General features: G+C 42.3%; 1 protein-coding gene across 1 annotated transcript in view; it reads left to right on the top strand.

Moving 5' to 3' along the window:
- The window catches only part of LOC119900689 (insulin receptor-like), a 94,528-nt gene that overhangs the window by 13,363 nt on the left and 60,555 nt on the right, over nt 1–20,610 (top strand). Inside the window, exon 2 of the mRNA XM_038715865.1 lies at nt 15,950–16,498. Coding sequence (XP_038571793.1) covers nt 15,950–16,498 — 549 coding nt within the window. The remainder of the gene's footprint in view (nt 1–15,949; nt 16,499–20,610) is intronic.

The following is a 20,610-nucleotide window of genomic DNA, read 5'->3' as shown; positions in this document are numbered from 1 at the left end:
GTACTCGGTCTTGTCTCGGTCTTGGACATTGAGGACTCTGTATTTTATTTCAAGACCATAACTTTGGGAATATCAATAAATTGCTTTTCCATTATCTGATTTACTTGTAACATCCTTTCTTTGATTGGATGTAAAACGTATTGCTTCAAATGCAACCAATAACCCTAATTAAAAATTTGTTGTTAACTCCTAACCGTGATGGTAAACATGGAAAAGGAGTGTTGAATAAAGATGCTTACGTTGATTTCAGCTCAGAAGGATGAGTACCCAGAGCTGGCAGCTGAGTGGTGTAGGCAAGTGTCTTAAGCATACTAGGGTCAGTTGCAGGGGGCGCCAGGGAGACATCCCAAGTTCCGGGAATAATGGAGCAAAACATCAATGAAGGGTGGCTCCCGGCTGATATCCCTGCAGCTGGCCTGACAGACATTTTTCTGTTTTTTGCCATGCAGGTTTTCCTGTGCTGATACACAGTGGAAAACATTTAGTGCGAATCATCAGATCTCAGATTTGTTCTAGACCAATCAACCAGCTATGGGGAGTTTTTAGAAAATGACTCACCGCAAACTTTCAAAACCCTAACTGTAGGGCGTATTTCTTCTTGAAATTTATTCAGAAACTGGTTTGATCATTAGCAAAGATCAAAGTCCTACAGCGAGCCTGCAAAAATAATTCTCAGACAAGCAAATTATAAAATTTCTCCGGACTGCGTGGTGGATTAAAGTTCATGTGAATTGAGTTGCAGGGTAAAATGGTATTGAACAAAAAAACCCTGCCAATTACCGTAGTCCGCATTTCATTTAACATCAATTGCTGCAGCTCACAGAGGAACTTTCATAGTTGCAGATATTGATGTGATTTTGGAGTTTATGTGAAGAGTGGGGCTGCTTTGTCCCTAAAATATGGACCCCTGCACTACTCCAAATGCAAAGCTCTTAAAAGGCTCAATCTGAAATATACTTTTTAAGAAGTTTAAGAAAGTCTTCACTTCCTCTTCCACCTCAAACAAAGCATTTGAGTAGAGATGTAAGCATCTATTATGGCAAAACATTAAGCTCCGAAGCATTCGGGTCAGACCTTTTTTTTAATGTCATTGGATAGTTGTTGTCTGTGTGTGTGTGTGTGTGTGTGTGTGTGTGCGCGCATCATGTGCCTTCTGCTGCTGTAACAATGTTTAACTGGTCATTAGGTGTCATGCTGTTGACACTGAAGAACAGAGTGGAGTGAAAGGAGGGTCCCGGTGTGGCAAGGCTGATACCGTAGCTTCCATCAAAGTGTTCCAAAACACTGGAGGGACTTGTGCCAAGCCAAAGTGAAAAGGCACAGAGAGATGAAGCGCTTGCACTTAGTTTATGAGCCAGCATCAAGCATTCCTAATTCACTTACAGTTAAAGGGGACCTAGATTGAATCATGCCTTGCTGTTAAATGACAACGTAATGAATGGAATTAATTCTACAATACCGTCGTAGCCACAGACCCTCCACTCCAGGGGCCCATCTGTCAGAGGCTAGCTAACAGGGAGTGATTTGTCGCCTTATGAATGTTAAAATGACGTCAGTGTTCCTTCCATGCCATACCTAGCATAAGCCTGGATATCCTGTTCAAGGAAAAACCAACAGAGGAGGGCAGTGATTTGAAAATCTTTGGGAATTTGGGAAGGGTTTTTGTGGAAAAACAAAACATCAGGGGGAGGGGTATTATTTGTCCATAATGAAAGACCCACAACTAAATGTTTATAGATAACATGTTCAAAGTACTGTGCCTGCTCCAAGAAAGTGGCGTTACAAGGCAGAGAATAATGAAAACAGATTCCTGCAAAGATTCATAACACACTTGTGCTTTTGTTCAACTGATATCACATTTAGTCATCACTTTTCATTGTCAAAAATAATGTGTTTTTTATTATTAAAAAGAATGGGGAAATATCAAACTTTTTTTTCAGGGCTGGAGGGGCATGTCTGCGTCTTGATTGACAGCTGCTGGCAGAGTGCGGGTGACACTGTAGTGAACAAGAGACTACCAACAACATCTTACTAGACCAAAGTGACCTCCAAAGGTCCTTGGAGGTATTGCTATCCAGCCTGCAAATTGACATTGTTCCCTTGCGAGCATTTGTTCAATCACTCGTTCAGTAGGCTAAGGCGCAGGACAAGACGTATTCGTGTTTGCGAGTTAGATAGAAAGGCCTTTAGCAGGAAACCTAGTGTAGTAGTTTATCTATCCCCTTTTCCACTGCATGGTACCAGCTCGGCTGCCTCGACTGTACTCGCCTTTTTTTGGTTTTCCATTGTGGAAAAATTATACCTGCTGCAAGGTACTTTTTTCTGTATGACCTCCGTCGAGGTTCCAAGTGAGCTGAGGCGATATTAGAATGTGATGTGAAAACACAGCAGAGAGCTGATTGGTCAGAGAGAATTGTCACTATTCACTGCATCATCATTGCGCCAGACAGAGGCCAGCAACAGAAAGTTTTATATTTTACAATTTTCACACGTTATTTCATCACTAAATCCACTTATGCTAAGTTTTGAGGCGAGAAATAAAGAAAAAAAAGAAATCTGCGTAGATTTCAAAAATTGACAGTTATATGTAGTGGTGGCAGAACAAAAATGTGCTTTTAAGTTTTTGGAGTTGAGGAGCTCCGCAAGTGGCGGTGGGGGAAGCCTGCACCAACCTGCGGGAGGAACCCGCGAGGCCGGTCAGCAGCCCACTCACAGAGCCCTCTGGTCTGACAGTCACACAGACCGCTGCAGCAACAACGGCAGAGGAAAACACAGCTGTAAAGTTTTCATATTGCTTATCTGTCTTTACATTCTGAGGAATGTTCAAACGTGTTACTTAAATCAAGAGACAGCTGTTTGTGGGTTGCTGATGTGTGTGTCGCATTGAATATTACGTCGCGGCAGTTGTGTGTGGCGTTACTATGACAACCAGCTACATTGAGGGGTACTATCTCTGGGTACTATCTGCAATGGAAAATGGAGGACGGCAGGCCAAAGTCGAGTCAAGCTGGTAATGGAAAAACAGCAAAAGTCTGTGGCTCTTGTGTTGTGTAGCGGGCTGCTGTCTGGCTCAGTGTGACTGTCTGCTCTGCTTACGATACGGCGGTGTTACTGTTTTATGTGAGATTGGATTGGCTTACATGCTATATAAAAGGTCCCCACCTGCGGAGACGGATACCTGACAATTACTGCTAAAGTAAAATATTAAATATAAATGTCTTCCTTTTCACTTCTGATTTTTTTTTATTCCTCAAAGGACAAAAGAGGATGTGTGTTTTGCAGGGTAGATATGTATGCTTTAGTAGACACACAACAAAAAGCATTTTAATTTCAATTGGACTTTAAGTGGACGGAGATACTGAAGCTGTGGGTACAGGCTTGAGCAATGGAAAAGGCAGAGGGAGAGAGGGTGTGTATGTCTGTGTGTGTGGTTTTCCTGCAGCAGCCAGTGAGAGCTGGTGGTCTTAACGGTGCAGACAAACAGGCCATTAAACTGACCCGGCCCCTTTGCTCTCCATCCCTCCAGCCTCCCCTCTGCTTCTCCCTCTTTTCCGTCTTGGTTTGTCAACTCTCCCAACATCACTCTCTCTGTTTGCTCCTGTACCACTTTGCTTTAACCTCACTTTTCTCCAGCTCATACATACGCGCACACACACACAAAGTTCCATTATATATATATATATAAATATGTGTGTGTGCGTGTGTGTGTGTGTGTGTGTCTATATATATATATATATATATATATATATAAAATGTATGTTATATACCCAATTGGAGTCTCATTTCAAGGCAGTTGAAATCAAATTATTTACTCCCCTCTGGGTGTTTTTCTTCGTTTGCATCAAATTTTGGATTCAGTTGTAGCTTGGAGATGGCAGCCTTACAGCAATCAGTCGAAGCAATAGGATTTGCCATGCTTAGGATGAGGTCACTTGTCCATTCACCACACAGGGAATACCTCTGCTAAACCCCTAAACTGTTTTAGCTGGAGGTTAAAACTACTGAATGTCAAAACTGTTTGCATGTTGAGCTACAGTCTCGGCAGCTGTCCCATCACAACTCTCCCTTTCTTGTCTGCTTCCCACTTAGTCTTTATTTTTTACAATCTTAATGCCGAGTAACTCCAGCTATAGTACTACAGGAAATGGGTTAGGATTGGAAATGTAGCTTCACAGCCACTGTTCACTCAAAGATGTCTTCAGCAGGAAGACAGGCAGATTTGGAAGAAGAAAGAAAGCCATAGGGGATGGAAGAAGCCGATTTTGGCAGAGCCATAAGGCAGGCGTAGGTCGTCCATCCCCATGTGTAGGTCTGGTCTGTGGGCCGGAGCGTTGGTGGGGCCGGGCCCTGCAGCTGCTGCCGTGTGGCTGCAAGTCAAGCAGGGGAACTGAACCCCGGCTGCCTCCCTCTCAGGCTGAGGCTCACCACACCAAGACGCTTCACTGTGCTCCACTCAATAACGTGGGAAGATGAAAAGGAGCATCAGATGTTTTTTTGTATTACTCACTCTGTGTGTATGTGTGTGTGTGTGTTGTCGTCTGTTTGTCTAGTTCTTCAACAGAGTCCAGCCTGCAGTTGATTACCCGCTCCTGTTTCATAGCCCTCTGTCTGTTCACAAATGTCTAAACTATGTCAGGAATGCTTCTCCCCCCAACATGCTTTTTATTTGTTTGGTGCACCACCTGGTTTAGCTGTTTGTAAGGCGTGGCCAATATTTCTTTTTGTGTGTGTGTGTGTGTGTGTGTGTGTGTGTGTGTGTGTGTGTATTACCAGCTGTCCAATTATTTTCTAGACAGGGAACATGTCAGTTGCAACTGGTAATGAAATTAAGTGGAAAGGCTGAATAGATCTGTGTGATTGTGTGTATTTGTGTGAGATTACACGTTGTCACAGCCAACAGTAAAGTGCCTCGTAGTCACAGCGAACATGTTCACGTCTATGTTCTTGCAGATGCAGTTAGCATCAGTGGGCTGCGTTTTAAAATTCTTTCATGTGACTTTTCAAAAGCTTAAACTGCACTACACTGCACTGCAGGAGAGTATGAGGCAGAGAGGGAGGAGAAAGGACTGGAAATGAAATGAGGAACTGGGCAATGAGGAAAAACCTCAGATACAAAGACAATGACCATCTTATCTGCTTTACATATGGACTGAGGTTTTTAAATTATTGGCCTTTGTTTGCTGTTTGTGAGTATGGAGTCAGAACAGGGGTGCAACAGTGTGCTGGAGAGAGAGTCGGGCTAGTGTTGCCAGATGAGATGTATTTGAATTGTCTTGAAAATTATGAGCAAGTTTAAGCCCTTCTTCCATTTATTCATTTAGCTGACGCTTTTATCCAAAGCGACTTACAATTGCTATATATGTCAGAGGTCACACGCCTCTGGAGCAACTAGGGGTTAAGTGTTTTGCTCAGGGACACAATGGTGGATGTATCACAGTGGGGGATTGAACCCGGGTCTCTCCCCTGTTCTGTTTTTGATTGTGAAATCGGCTGCTGGAAGGACCTTAGTCTCAGCCATCTTATCTCATATCAGTCTTACATGTAAGATGGGCATCAGACATGTTTCACTGTCAGACTACACATGTCTACACGGTTGATATTTGGTGTTTGGCTTGGTGGACATGAGGGATCAGTTCCTATCAGGTACCCTGCCACTCTAAGAAGATGTCAAACAGGGCCGGAGTACACATTCTGCTCCTGTTTCTTCTGCCCTCCTTTTCACCACTTTGCCTCTACACCTGTCTTTTCCTCCTCCCTCGTCGCGGCCTTGAGTCCAAGGTCGAACCAAGCTCAGTGGAACTAGAAAACAGTGAGTCATTGTTTTTAAAAACAAGTGATAGTGACCCGGCGCCTCGCCTGCCCTCCCCCCTTACTTTTTCTCTTCCTCATTCTTTCTCTATGTTTATATTCTGTCTGTTTGTCTCCCTCTGTCTGTACCTATCCTTCCCCTTCTCCTTCCTTCCGTCACCTCCCTTCTTCTCTCCTTTAACAGTGCCGGAAGGTAGAGAGAAGGAGGCGAGCCAAAGTCACCAGTGTGATCTGATTTAGGCCTCCCTCTTCTCTTGGCCAGCCATCTGACAGCGCAGGGCCTGTTGCTCTTTTCTACCCGCTTCAATCTGCCACAGCCTGGCCCTGTGCCACAGCTGTAACAGGACCCAGCGTTGTGTATAAATAGGCTAGGCCAGCTCCCTTTGCCATGCTCCTCAATGGGAAGCTGAGGCAATGGAGGAACAGGTGCTCCAACCCACACACTCCATCTATCCCCGCTCCGTCTCTCTTCCCAAGCCCCCCCCCCCCCCACCACCTTTATCTGATGTCCTCAAATGTGGAAGTACAAGTCAGTCGTGAAGCATGTGTTCGCTACATTCACTTGTCGTATCACTTGGTCATTGTTGTTGTTAACAGAAGATTTTTAAGAAAAAATAATTCCTGAGTGGTTTCATGTAATGGCACACTGAGCTTATTTTCACTCTTCAAAATGCGCCCCTCTCCGTCTTTCCCTGGCTCGTGTACTGTTACTTTGGTCCTCAACTCTCTTTGTTTTGGAGGTACAAGTTGGTACATGTTAATCAAAATGCCTCTCATGCAATTTCTCCGCATCATTTTTCACTGTAGAAGCCACAGCTTGGCAGTGGGCGCACAGAGAGCTGGCTTTACTTCTCAGGACTTTCCACAGCTATATTAACAAACAAATGCATTTTTCCACTGGCAGTCCACTTGGCACCGCGGCTGCATATTCTCTCTCCTGGGGTTTGTTCAGCAACTGAGCTGTTGACAAATCTATAATCAGCAGATCACCTCATCAGGGGCAACGTGCGTCTAGGCTGACAGAGGCAGGAAACTTCTCACAGTTCAGAGTTAGCTGCCACCTGGTTTCATGCTAGACAGGTCAGGTTTCACGCTAAGCTTATGTTCGGCTGCGCTCTGCTACATTGAAAAGGTAGAGGCAAGCTGGTCCTTGGGCCACAGAGGGCTCCACACTCACCTTCTAAAACTGCCACTCTCTCACTGCCAGCCAGCACTGTGTCAGCCAGCCCACTACTTTTAGTTGATGCATATTAAATTCTCTGCAGGGAGCACAACTCTAAAAATAAGAGTAGAATCTGTCTGAAATTGTAAGGACACTATAACTGAGGCTGCAGCTGTGAGTGCTTACTGAATAGTGGAGATGGCAGTTTCTGTCCGAGATGGCCGTTACATTAGTATGACCTCAGTTGCACTGGCCATGCTCAAGTCAGTTTTTTGAGTTGTAATTATGGCAGGCTTATTCTGTGAGCTAATTCTGCTTCATATTTGACACTCAGAGGGAGTAAAGCTGTGAAAGAGACGGATGATGACATGCAAAAATGGCCGGGAGCTAAATAGACATTGGCCAATATGTCATTTAACTTCAGAGGAACAGATGATTTGATTATGCTCATAACAACTAGGGCTGTAGCTAACGATGATTTTAGTACTTGAAGCTTCTATAGATTATTTCAACGATTTATCGATGCGTCGTTTAAGAAGTACTTTTACTTGGTGGCGGCTAGCCTTCAACTCAACAATCAATCATGATTTCAGTTAAATGCTAAAGTTGCTGTTACCGTTACCTTGTCTGTGGTCCGCTGGCAGAACACCGGGTGCTTTCTGATCAGGTGCCGTCGTGCTGTTGCGGTAACATTAGGCGACATAAGTGTCGTTTTACGGTGGACGGACTGTGGCATTACAGAGTTGTTGTTTTCTTTAGCTTGAAATAATCCCATACATTGGACACTTTCTTCTTCGGCCCTTGCTATTTTCTTTCTCTTCCTCCACTTTGCAAACAGCTCCATCATAATTACGTGTTCACACAGTATAAGCACAATGAACAACAGTAATAAATGTCCGTGCGAAACAGTGTGCTTTATGGTAACATGGATTAAACAAAGCATGCATTTTAGTAATTGATTTAATCGATGAATTGTTTCAGCCCTAATTACAACAGTACCAATACTTAAATTATCTACAAGGAGAAGAGGTCAATGTAAAGAGGTTAGACAAATGTGTTTAACCACAGTCGTCCATTCCACACAGCCTTGATTTGCTCTGCAGTAAAATCTAAATCAGAATATTTATAATATTTAATATTTATTATAATATAGAATTAGCTTCTTCCCCCTGTAGATGAATTGTGTCCACAGAATTTAGGTTTTAGGTAACGTGAGCCAGGGCACATCTAAATCAGGGTTGACAAACTTGATACCAGTTAGTCTGTTTTTCCAATTGGCACCTTTTTTAATAATCAAAATCTGTTCTTTTGCCAAGTAGATTAAAAGTGCTGGAATTTGTTGAGACACTGTTGATACAGAGTAAATTTGACAGCTTAATTTCAAATACACACACACTTGCACATCACGGAAGCAGAAGGACTGAGTACATTATACATAAACTGTGTTGTTATATAGTACTTGGCACTTTCAACGCTTAGTATTTAATAGGCGTTTTCACATTTTCATACTGCTAGTGTTGAGTCGTGTGTGAACAAGGAGCTTTTGCCATAATATCGAAGTTAATATCCTTCACAGCCATTGGACTACATGTAACATTACCGCTGAAGTTTAATTTTAGGTCTGAACAATATATTGTGTATTTTGTATTTATTTTACCTTTATTTAACCAGAAAAAACTTATTGAGATTAAAAATCTCTTTTCCAAGAGTGTCCTGGTCAAGACAGGCAGCAGCACAATTAACAAGGCTGCAGACATTTAAACATATAAATATAATATGAACATAAAACTTATAACAATTTATCATGGGAATAAGTAATGTTACAAGGTCATAAAATATAAAAATTTCATAAATATTACCACAAGTAATAAACAACAAGAATCATCCGAGTAATCAATCATAACATCTACAGCCATAATTGCCAGCCTCCATGTCATTAAAAAGTACTTTAAAAGCAACCAGTGAAACCAGTATAAAGGATGCAATGTAACAGGGCAAGTCAGACCCACCATCATAAACTCAGTAGCAGTTATACTGCTTGACAGAAAATGAAGGCTATGCCTTAAAAAAAAAAAGTCAGTACCTCTGATAAATAACATAATGTAACATAGTTTAATTGCAATTTGGTTACTTGTTTTCACATGCATGCTTTTCCTGCATAAGAAAACCGCAATCACAGTCATTCTCTGAGCGGACTGAGGGTCTTATGTTGAATTTGGTGTCTATCTTTTAAATATGTGATAAAAATTCTCAAAGGGAAATGTTGGTTGTGGAAAAAATCTCTAAAAAAAACATTGTTTCTTTCTTCTTTGAATTGCAAACATTAAAAACTGCATGTTGCTGTCTATACTGCAGAAAAAATATGAATTGCAGTGCTGTTGTTTTTTTCCCCCCAATGTCGTTTAGCCCTCTCCATCCTGCCATTCTGCATTATGTTCTCTCGTCTGTGTGTATAAGTGGTGGTCACTGAATGGTCACATCATATTAAAGTAACATTAAGGCATTGTAGGCTAGTGTAAAATAGCATTCAGGCATTGCTTGTGTGAACAACAGACGCTCCACTGGAACAGTTTGGGCAATTTATTCAGTTACTGTTAACAGCATCAATGTGTGAAAAGACCTTTTAACTATTCAAGCAGCGCACATAGTGACACATGTCTAGACTCTCTCTCTCTCTCTCTCTCTCTCTCTCTCTCTCTCTCTCTCTCTCTCTCTCTCTCTCTCTCTCTCTCTCTCTCTCTCTCTCTCTCTCTCTCTCTCTCTCTCTCTCTGTGTGTTGTATATATTTATGTGTTTGTTGTCAAGAAAACTGACATTCTGAGGATGCAGTTCCTCATAATGTCTATGTAAAATGTCGGAAAAGGAACCGTTAGTATGTTAATCTCCTGTTGAAGAGTTAAACTCATTCACCTCGCTCCATCGCCAAGCTTTTTCCTCTGCTGTTTCTGTTTGTCCCCTTATACGTCCCTCCTCCTCTTCCTCCTCCTTTTCTCATTCCTGCTGCCAAATTAAGTGTCAAACAGACAGGGAAGGCGGGTGGATGGCCCACATTTCTCCTATAGAGGTCCATAGTATGGTACAGTACGTTCCAGTCTGTGCCTTGTTATTCCATTCTCTACTCTGATCCAAACCTCGTCCCCTTTATCCCCCTCCCCCCCAGTTTCATCAGCGGCTGTTTGGGTTGTTATTGTAATTAAGAGCTTCTATACAGCCAATGAGAGCACCAAACTATCTGCTAATGGGTGGTCCTCAGTGGGAGGGTAGGCTATAGAGGGGTCACAGTCATTGTCCACCAAACTCCCAACCCACACAATGTCTACCAGGATTTTTGAAAATCAAAATACATTAAAATGGCAGTTCACATTATAGTCTTTATGCCAGAGTGTTTTGTTTGACAATTTACTTTCTTTAGATGTCAAAAAAACAGTGGAAATTGGGCAGCAGGTGTCTCCTAAGTATATACGTTGCTGTTTCTGTGTTATTGTCCCATGTTCTCATATATCCACCCATAGGCTTGGTTTGTTGGGTGTTTTTTATATTGTAGATTGCTTATTGTTGAGCCTACCCCTACCCCCTATTAGCCTGTGTGCGTCTGTTGCTTGTCATGTAACAGTGGTCCATAGCAGCCCTCCTTTCATGCATGTGATCACTAACCGTCCTGTCGGTCTTACGTCACTCTGCGTTCCTGCCTGGGCTCAGGTTACACTTTCACCCTGCTCACTTCTCTGCCCGCCTTAACCCCTTCTTCTTCCCTTCTTTTTTTTGCCCGCAAACCTGTTTCCTGACTCGCTCTGTCTCCCTACTCGCGCTGTCTGCCTGTCCTGTGTCGCCCTGCTCCTAAACCTGGGAGGAGAGAGAGAGGGAGGAGATGGGTCATTATTTTAAAGACACAGTGGGTCTCGCAGCCAATCCCCGACTACATAACAGCCCTTCCTCTTCTCTACTCCTTTACTCTCTCTCCTTCTCCTCTTTTTCATCTGCCCCCGATGACCCACATCCAAGATTGCCCCCCTCTCTTGTTCCTGTCAATCGAAAACAAGACTCCATTTTGAGGAGGGAGTTCCCAGCTGCACCGTCTACTGCTTCCGTTCATAGCCCACTACATTCTTTTGTGACGTGCCATATGTGTTAGCAAGCCGTGTGAGCAGAAATACCTCATTTCCATTAACTTATACATTAATGGAAAAATACATTAATGTGAAAAGGTTCCATGTATCCTCTTGGTGTGTCTTGAAGATCATTGTGGGCAAAGGTGAGCTGCACCTTTGCCCTGCTGGTGTTGCGTAACGTAGTTTGTTGTGTTGTGGTGTTGCACAATAAGTATCCCGTTATTGCTGCAGGCTGTGGCAGCGAGTGGGTGGCCTGCAGGCCTGTTTGATGTGTCCAGGAGATAAGGAAGGAGGGGCAGAGAGGTGTAAGGTTGCTGTTATCACTGGGAATAACACCAACTGCCACATACTGCAAGAAGAAGTGTGTTTTTGTGTTTCGGTTTCTAATACAGTATGTGTGTGATAAAGAGGGTGCGGCCTAGACAAACTGGCGAGCTTGCGTGAACGAATTGTTGTTTCAAACTCTGCTTTATCTGATGAGATGCTTAACAGCTGAAATGGATTTATTGTCTTATTTTATGAGTTGCTTTTGGCTGCTGCCAAGGCTGGCTGCAAGTGGAAGTGTGCAAAGTTGAGCTGACTTTGGCCACGTCCACACTCCTTAAGTCCATGCTGGTGTTTTCCAATTGTTTTCAAAGTTTTAAGCCAGGTACACAGCTTGTTGAAAGCCTGCGGTGCATCTTCTCATTTCAGATCATTTCAGCACACAACGAATAACGGACTGTAACAATCTTGTGCCCGCTTGTTGCTGTCTTACCCATTTGACAAAATCAAAGATGGACTGTTGGAGTGTGAAGTGTGTTATTTAATTTTAGAGTTGTAATGTCTTTTGTCACTTTATTACAGAACTCTTGCTGTTTAGAGAGATGTTTACAGACTACTTTTTCAGATACAAAGGTCAGCCTTTCAGAAATTTGGTGGCTCCGTCAGAGTCGAAGCTCTGCTGAGTTGTTCAGGGAGTGGGGAGAAGAACGTTGTCGGTCAGTCTGGGAGAATTTAAACTGGGATCTGTCGAGTAAAGTCTTCACTTATTTGGGATCATTTCTTTATCATGGTAAAATATTTTGGTACGCTTTCATTTAGTTTTGAAAACTCTTCTTTGCTTCTTCCTTGTGAAGTTTGTGTACACTGCTGCTAACACGATGCCATGGACAGATGTTGCCCAGTTGTGGGGATGTAGTGCAACCTGATCTTCCTCTAGTTCAGGTCTCAGTATTGTGACAAATATAAACACATTTAGATGTCCAGTAATTCATTATTTAACAAGATGGCAGATTAGAGCACCGTTGATGGCTACTGTTTAATACAGTGTTGCAGTAAATTAGTTTTTGTCTTAAATGTCTTGTCACCAGGTCTAAAAGGAGAACTATTGTCAACATGCCTATGTTTCATCACTCTTTGGTCAGGTGTTCTACCTGGCAAATAGCAAGATTTTGACATTTAGTCCCACAATCGTGTGTGTATTTCTCTTCACTGAAAATATTTTTGAATAGATAGAATGTTGAATTGTGAAGCCATTTTTATTTTATTCTGATTTATTTATCAGTCACATCCACAGAAAATAAAATCAAGAGATAATATACACATACACATGCTAAAATATGTGAAACACTTATGCCTGATGCATGCACTTATGCATGGATATTCAAATATATAGTCTAACAAGAGGCTACCAGTGGCACTTACGTTATGTTCTGACCATTTGATATCTTGGTCTGACTTTTTCCACTCTGACAAAATCCACATCTGAACAACTCACCAGTATTGCTCAACATGCTGTTGTAGTAAGTAGTTTGGCTCCTGTCCATTATAAGAAGTCCCTTAAACTGTGCCATTGATGTGCTGATGATCAGAGTTTGTACCTGGATTGTTGACATGTTCGTCTTGCTAACCATTAACAGAATGGGAAGTTAATGGGTAGCTTACACCTGGGGAATGATGAGGGCCAATAACCGCTCAATAGAACCAAGACTACTGCAATGCATTTAGACTTTTATTTCTATTTTAAGATGCATGTTGCAGTGGGATTGATTATTTTTTTTTTTTGTGTGTGGATAGAGTGTAATACATGGGGAGGGGTGAGCAGATGGGGTTCACACCATGTAGAGGCACAGACCGAGTGTGATTAGCAGGTGTGTCTGTATCATAGATCGAAAGCAGCAGACTAGATGGAGACATTAGATTGCTTCTGTGATAAGGGGCTCATTTTACCCTACATGCACAAGGCCAGGCCCGTTTTCACTACTTTTGTTTGTACAAATGGAAGTCAGTGTAATGACAAATTTGATTAACAGAATGGTTTAATGTTGAATATGATTAATTTCGTACTGTGAAAGAGGAACAGTTTCTTTCATTAAATTCAGCATCTTAAAATTACAAGCTGCTCTTTTCTAGTTCAAGATTCAAAATTACTTATTTGTCACTTGGCAAAATTTGTCTTGGCCATAAATGTCTGTGTAATTGTAATCCAATACATGACTGAGAGAAATAACCTGATGTGTTGTTTCTTGTAGTGGAAACACGTTTGTAATGTTCATTAACAAATTGCATTAAAATCCACTCTTGTCGCATGTTGGTTTTGTTCATACCATCTGTTTTGGGCCGTTATGGCTGGTAGGATTGTTGACACGGTACATGTGGAACAAATTAGTATCATATGTTTAATGAGCGTGTTCACTGAAAGTAAATAGGGTGTGGCGACATTGTGGAATTTTTTGCATGCATTTAAAAACATCATCCTCAGCATTGCTGTGCCAAGCAGTAAAACATATCTCTTCTACTTAAAACAGCAAGTCTGTTCACATAAGCAGACACTTTGACTGGCCTAGGTGTTGACGAACAAACCTGATCATATATTTGGTTGATCTGGTAGAGAAATGTCCCGCATGTATGGGTGTTCATGATGTTTTGTTGAAGATGATTCAAGGGAGGAGGACGTTTAGTGTTGCGGCGATGAATCTGGGCTATGCTTAGGAGGTATCTTCTTATTTGTTTCTATGGTGCATAATTGATTGCAGTTGAGAGAACAAAACGTCTCAGACCCCTCACAAACAATGTCAATAAACATGCTAGTCAATTACTAACCCATGATTGATTCACTGATGTGACAGCTGATCATGTGTGAGAAGTATTGTCGCTCTGTGTCCTCTTGGTAACTTTGTAAACCTGTTTTTTTTTTTTAAAGATGAAATAAAATGTGTCTAGCTTTCTGACATAATTGCAACAATATAAATTATGTTTCATTGTGACACCTGTTTTATATAATTTAAGCTATGAGGCGTTCTCTCTTTCCACTTACTAATTTTGCAGAGGGATACATTGGAAATGTGCATCTTACCAAGCATGCAACAGCAGCAGCACGCCTTTTCTCTCTGTACATCTCCTTAACTGTCCCCTAATGAATTCTCCACTCCTCTGATGTGAGTGTGTGTGCATGCATTTTCCGGTCCAAATGTGGGCTTGTGTGCGCGCCAGTGTGCAGCAGCTAAAGAGTATGAATGAGCATGGATAAGCATTTTGCTTCTAGGCTTCATTTCTGTTAACCCCTTCATGTCTGCTTCATTCAGATCAGACGGTGCCATAGAATCATTTTCTCTCTGGAGAAATATTTGCTGGAGCCAATGAGAACAGAGAGACTCGGTGTGTGTGTGTGTGAGAGAGAGAGAGAGAGAGAGAGAGAGAGGGAGGGAGGGAGAGGGCCCTTGTGGCCAGTCAGATTGTAGAGGGGATTTTAGTGAAGCTGCTTCATGAATGACTCTGCTCTACTTAATACAAATCACTAGTGGTTTAATGGCTTAAAGGGGTAAAAGAATGATCTGTTGATTTTCATATCTGGTTGTTTTTAGACTGTTGTAAATCACGGATGAATCTTTTTTTTTGGCCTGTTACTGTAAACCATAATCAAGCTAATTGCGAGGAATGTCATGTTTCATTTTGAATGTGATGTGCTCTCTTATTGTGTTTTCTATAGGAGTAAAAACATGAACATGAAAACATTTACATTGCATAAATATGCTGAAACATAAAAAACAAGTCCATGAATCAGTTCCACTCAGCTGAATGCAATATAACACTCACCGGCCACTTTATTATGTACAAACCTTAGGTACAAACCCAACTGTTTTCTTGAACATGACGATGCGTTCACTGTACTCCAGTGGCCTCCACAGTCACCAGATCTCAATTCAACCAGGTACCTTTGGGATGTGGTGGAACGGGAGAGTCGCATCGTGAAGTTACAGCAGAGAAATTTGCAGCAACTGCGTGATACTACCATGTCAATATGGACCAAAGTTTCTGAGGAATGTTTCCAACACCTTGTTGAAAGTATGCCATATGAAGAACTAAGGCAGTTCCAAAATTGACAGCAATTGTGTTGGACAGATTTGTGCAGCGGTGCTCATGAGAGAGAGAGGGAGTGGGAGAGGGAACGAAGTGCTGAGCAAATATATGCGTTGCAAGCAGCTCTGCAATCAAACATGATTTTAAATGTGGTGGTTGGCGTTGATACTGTGTTGGCCGCCATAAATAAATCAATGTATGGGAAACACTGAGCTCTGAAGGCAAAAGGGGATCCAAACCAGTACTAGCAAGGTGTACCCAATAAAGTGGCCAGCTAGTGTAGTTCAACGGCATAACAAACCACAGCCTCCAAAATGACCGTAAAGTTGAATTAACACTTAAACAGTTTCAACAACAATTTCTTGAAGGTGGAATTTATTTCAGTGCTGTTTAAATTGCATAATTTTAGCTAAGTGTACGTAATAAAGTGGCAGCTTAGTGTAAATGCACATTCCCTCTGTGCTCTCTTGTATTTTATGACTGGCTTATTATTGTTTCTCACCTCTCCCTACTTTTTCTATCCTTCCAGTCTGCCAGAGCAAGGACATCCGGAACAATGTGACCAACCTCCAGTCGTTGGAGAACTGCACCATCATCGAGGGCCACCTGAAGATTCTGCTCATGTTTAAGACCAAGACCGAGGACTTCCGGGGCCTCAGCTACCCGAAGCTGCGAGTGGTGACCGACTACATGCTGCTGTTCAGGGTCTACGGCCTCGAGTCCCTCAGCGATCTGTTCCCCAACCTGACAGTGATCCGCGGAAACAACCTCTTCTTCAACTACGCACTCGTGATTTACGAGATGCTGCAACTGAAGGAGGTGGGCCTCTACAGTCTCATGAATATCACCCGGGGCGCCGTGAGGATCGAGAAGAATCCAGACCTGTGCTACCTGGCCACCTTGGACTGGTCCAAGATCCTAGACTCAGTGGAGGACAACTTCATCGTGGCCAATAAGAACGAGAGAGAGTGCGGAGATGTTTGTCCCGGCACGGCCCAAGGTCAGACCATCTGCTCACAGAACACCATCAACGGACACTTCAGGGGACGATGCTGGTCACAGAACCACTGCCAGAGAAGTAAGTGTATTTGTGTGTTAATGTGCATATAACAGTGGAGAGTTTATTCTCCCTTCTTTCCTTCTTATATGCTCCACTTATACTATAGGTTTTGAAACTGTGAGCCATACCTCCCCAGAGTTAAAGGGAAGATCCTTCCATTATCTCTGATGTCCATCCAACTAAATGTCCATAAATCTGACAAGAAAACGTAGAAAAAAGACGCTTCTTATAACTCTAGAACTTGCCTGAGAATAATCAGGTTTTCTTCAGTGATCCTTGTCTGTACACTTATCGGTACATTGCAAACCGGAACTGCTAATAGCTAATTTGGCATGCTTTTAATGGTGCCAATTTGTCAAAATGTAAACAAACACAGGTGATACAAACAGGGCTCAAGTTATATCCCAGAGCTAATTAACTGGCTCCATTGCAACAATATACTTCCTGTTTACATCCCCAGCATTTGTCTCAAATCTTACTTGGGGTGCTGGGGGAGGGTGACTTTGAAAACCCCTGCTTTATACCGATTACGAAGTCAATCACTGGCATGTAAACCAGCCTGGGAAAAAAAAGTCTGACATTTCTGTATGGAGCAGTGGGAAAATTTCGTATTGACTGGCTGCTGTGTGCAGACATGGTAGTGTAGTAGCACCTTTCCAGAATCCATCACGCTGCTCATTGTGAAGTGGTCCATTGAGACGCATAATGAGAATATGCACTGGAGATCTTTTCCTCCCAGAAATCAATTGAGACGACTAATGTTTTCATTCCAATTGGTTTATGTAATGATTTTGCGATGTGGAGGATTGCTCCTAATATCAGCAGGCAGGGGTCACGGACTCCCTCTGATTACCATTCATTGACTGGAGCATTGTGGACAAGTGATCTGTAATTATAGGATCAGTATCTGCTTGATGTATGAAATGACTCAACTGTGTTGCTGTAAACTCAAAGGTAGGCATTATGGGAAAGAAAGAGGGTTAGAGCAAGAGAGGTGATGGACAGGGATAGAGAGTGTAGAACACTTTGTTTGTTAGAAACTGTACAGATTTTCTCAGCCTTTTTAGTAAAAAACAGCTGTGGGCTTGCTTGGTGCTGCTGCCAGTGTGTCGGCCGCTCGGTCAGTCAGTCTTTCCTCTCCTACCATAAACATAGAGAATGGCTTCTATTGTAAGACACACAGACAGAAGGCTTATTATTTTTTGAAGGCGATTATAGCTTGTGTTGTTTTCCTCTTATGTCTCTGTGTCTGACAGAAAGGCTGGCGTTCAAAGCGTAACGACCTCGGCCATGTTTATACTTTAACATCGACTGTTGCAGCCCGCACATAATGTTCGGCTCCTTGATTTTCTGCCAGGTCTCGCTGTCGTGAAAGTAATACTACAGGAAATGGCTCTCTTTGTGTCTCACTCTCCTTCTCTACACATATACAAACACACACATTGCCTTAGAGTTTTTACTTAGACAAGGTGTGCGGTATTCAGTTTGTTTTAATGGGTAGGTTAAAAAAACAATATTTAGAACTGGGAGAGTGCACTCAGTAAAGTGCAGATCTTCGCCAGGTGTGTCTTGGGGCATGCGACTGCGGAACAGGGAGTGCATGGCAGGCTGTGTGTCCATCTTGTATGCATTACAGTAGGGAGAATCTTTTTGTTTGTTTGTTTTATTATATAGATGAATTCACTGTTTTAAATACATTTACTCATTTGGCAGACACTTTTATCCAAAGCGACTTACATTTGAGGAATAACATACAAGTATCAACAGAGCATCAACTACAGATCTACAACTGACAATACATACTAGTAAGAGCAGCAATAAATACTAGTAAGAACTCACAGTACATATCACATCAATGGGGTAGATACCTAGGGAAGGAAGTAAGAGTTATCAAAAAGTGCAATCAAAAGGGAAGTGCATGTTAGAGGTTAGGAGTTAGAGGTGTTATAAGAGGAAGTGTTCTCGGAAGAGATGAGTTTTCAAGAGCTTCTTGAAGTTAGAGAGGGACGCCCCTGCTCTGATGGCGTGTGGTAGCTCGTTCCACCATCGTGGTGTCACAGATGAGAATAGCCAGGACTGGGATATCAACAGAGCATCAACTACAGATCTACAACTGACAATACATACTAGTAAGAGCAGCAATAAATACTAGTAAGAACTCACAGTACATATCACATCAATGGGGTAGATACCTAGGGAAGGAAGTAAGAGTTAGCAAAAGTGCAATCAAAAGGGAAGTGCATGTTAGAGGTTAGGAGTTAGAGGTGTTATAATAGGAAGTGTTCTCGGAAGAGATGAGTTTTCAAGAGCTTCTTGAAGTTAGAGAGGGACGCCCCTGCTCTGATGGCGTGTGGTAGCTCGTTCCACCATCGTGGTGTCACAGATGAGAATAGCCAGGACTGGGATTGCTTTGTGTGTAGGGAGGGCAGAGCCAGGCGGCGTTCGTTGGAGGAGCGTAGCGGCCGAGAAGGAACGTAAGTTTGTATTGTGGAGTTTAGGTAGATGGGTGCAGACCCAGTAGTCACTCTGTATGCAAGCATTAGTGACTTGAATTTGATTGTGGAGGTCACTGAGTAATGGAGTGACATGAGTCCTTTTGGGCTGATCAGAAGCTGGGTGGCGTACTGAGTGAGGTAAGGCCTGATTTTCCTTATGTTGTATAGAGAAAAGCGGCATGACCGAGAGACATTAGCAACATGGTCTGAAAAGGACAGCTGGTCATCAATCATGACACCCAAGTTTCTCACCACCTTGGTTGGAGTGATGGTTGCGGAGTCAATTTGTAGTTTCATGTTTATGGTGGATAGATTGCTTGGCTGGAATTACCAAGAGTTCAGTCTTAGAGAGGTTTAGTTGAAGGTGGCAAGCCTTCATCCATGCAGATATGTCTGATAGACAGTCCGTGATCCGCGCCGAGACAGTGGGATCGCCTGGCGGGAAGGATAGGTAGAGTTGCGTGTCGTCTGCGTAGCAGTGGTAAGAGAAGCCGTGCGAGCGAATGATCGGCCCCAGTGAGGTGGTGTAAATTGAGAAGAGAAGGGGCCCAAGCACTGAGCCTTGGGGTACCCCTGTGGAGAGGCAGTGGGAGGAGGATAATTGTCCTTGCCACAAACATTGTAGGAACGCCCCGAGAGGTAAGATTTGAACCACAGGAGTGCTTTACTATAATAGTTTTGTATAGTGTAGTCTCAGTTTTCTTTGAGATTTATACAATAGTGTAATGGTACTGTCGCTGTATAAACATAATAAGGAAACAATAAATGGCACAATAAGTCCAAACGTCTCAATTTAAACATTGTCATTTATTTAGAACTGTTTGTCGTAAACATCACACAAAATAAACCCCTCCCAAACGTAACTCAGATCGTAAAATGGCGAAAGTCTAAGCTTTACACTAGGTTCAGTCAATAAAATAGGTTTTTCAAGAAATTGACAACCACCACAACCTCCAGAGGATTATGAGAATGCAGTCATAAATGTACACAAATATATCAGGCTAATGGGTGTAGTAGTATGCGAGATTAGCTGTGGGCAGATGCGCACACGACCAAATGCATGATTATGCCCGGTGGAGATAATAACAGGGGAGGAGCAATGACACTTCAGATTGTGTTGTCCAGGACGCCAGCTGTTGGAAAACTTTCAGACTTCTTATGAGGACCTGGAAAAAACATTTCAGGTGACACAGTTTGGAGCTCAAAATTCAGGTGTAAGGTGAAGGTTAAGTAAAGGATAAAACAAAAAATCAGTCACTTCTCGCTGCTTCTCACAAACTTAAAAAAGTTACTTATGAAGCTTCTTATGAATGCAATATTTAAGAGCGCTCCAAAAGTCTCCAAAGTTGGTAGATCTCAGATGCTTGCAGTACAGAGACAGAGATGAGCGTACATCTGTCTGGGACATGTTTTGGAGTGGTTGTACAAAATATTGTTGGTTGCTATGAATTATACATTAACTGAAGCAATATGTATAATTCAGAAGTGTTGATATTAGCCTATTATTAGCACTTTGATTTGATTTCTTTTTTCCCCGCCATATATATTCACTATGCACTTTTTAGATTTTTTTAATTGCTAAATTGAGCAGCCTTGGTGTAATCCTAGACTTGATTTCAGAGACATTAAAAAAAA

The sequence above is a fragment of the Micropterus salmoides genome, unplaced genomic scaffold (assembly GCF_014851395.1).
Source record: "Micropterus salmoides isolate LMB-PRFRI ecotype aquatic unplaced genomic scaffold, ASM1485139v1 Ms_hic_scaffold_13, whole genome shotgun sequence".
NCBI lineage: Eukaryota > Metazoa > Chordata > Actinopteri > Centrarchiformes > Centrarchidae > Micropterus > Micropterus salmoides.
This window is presented reverse-complemented; position numbering and strand designations above follow the sequence as displayed.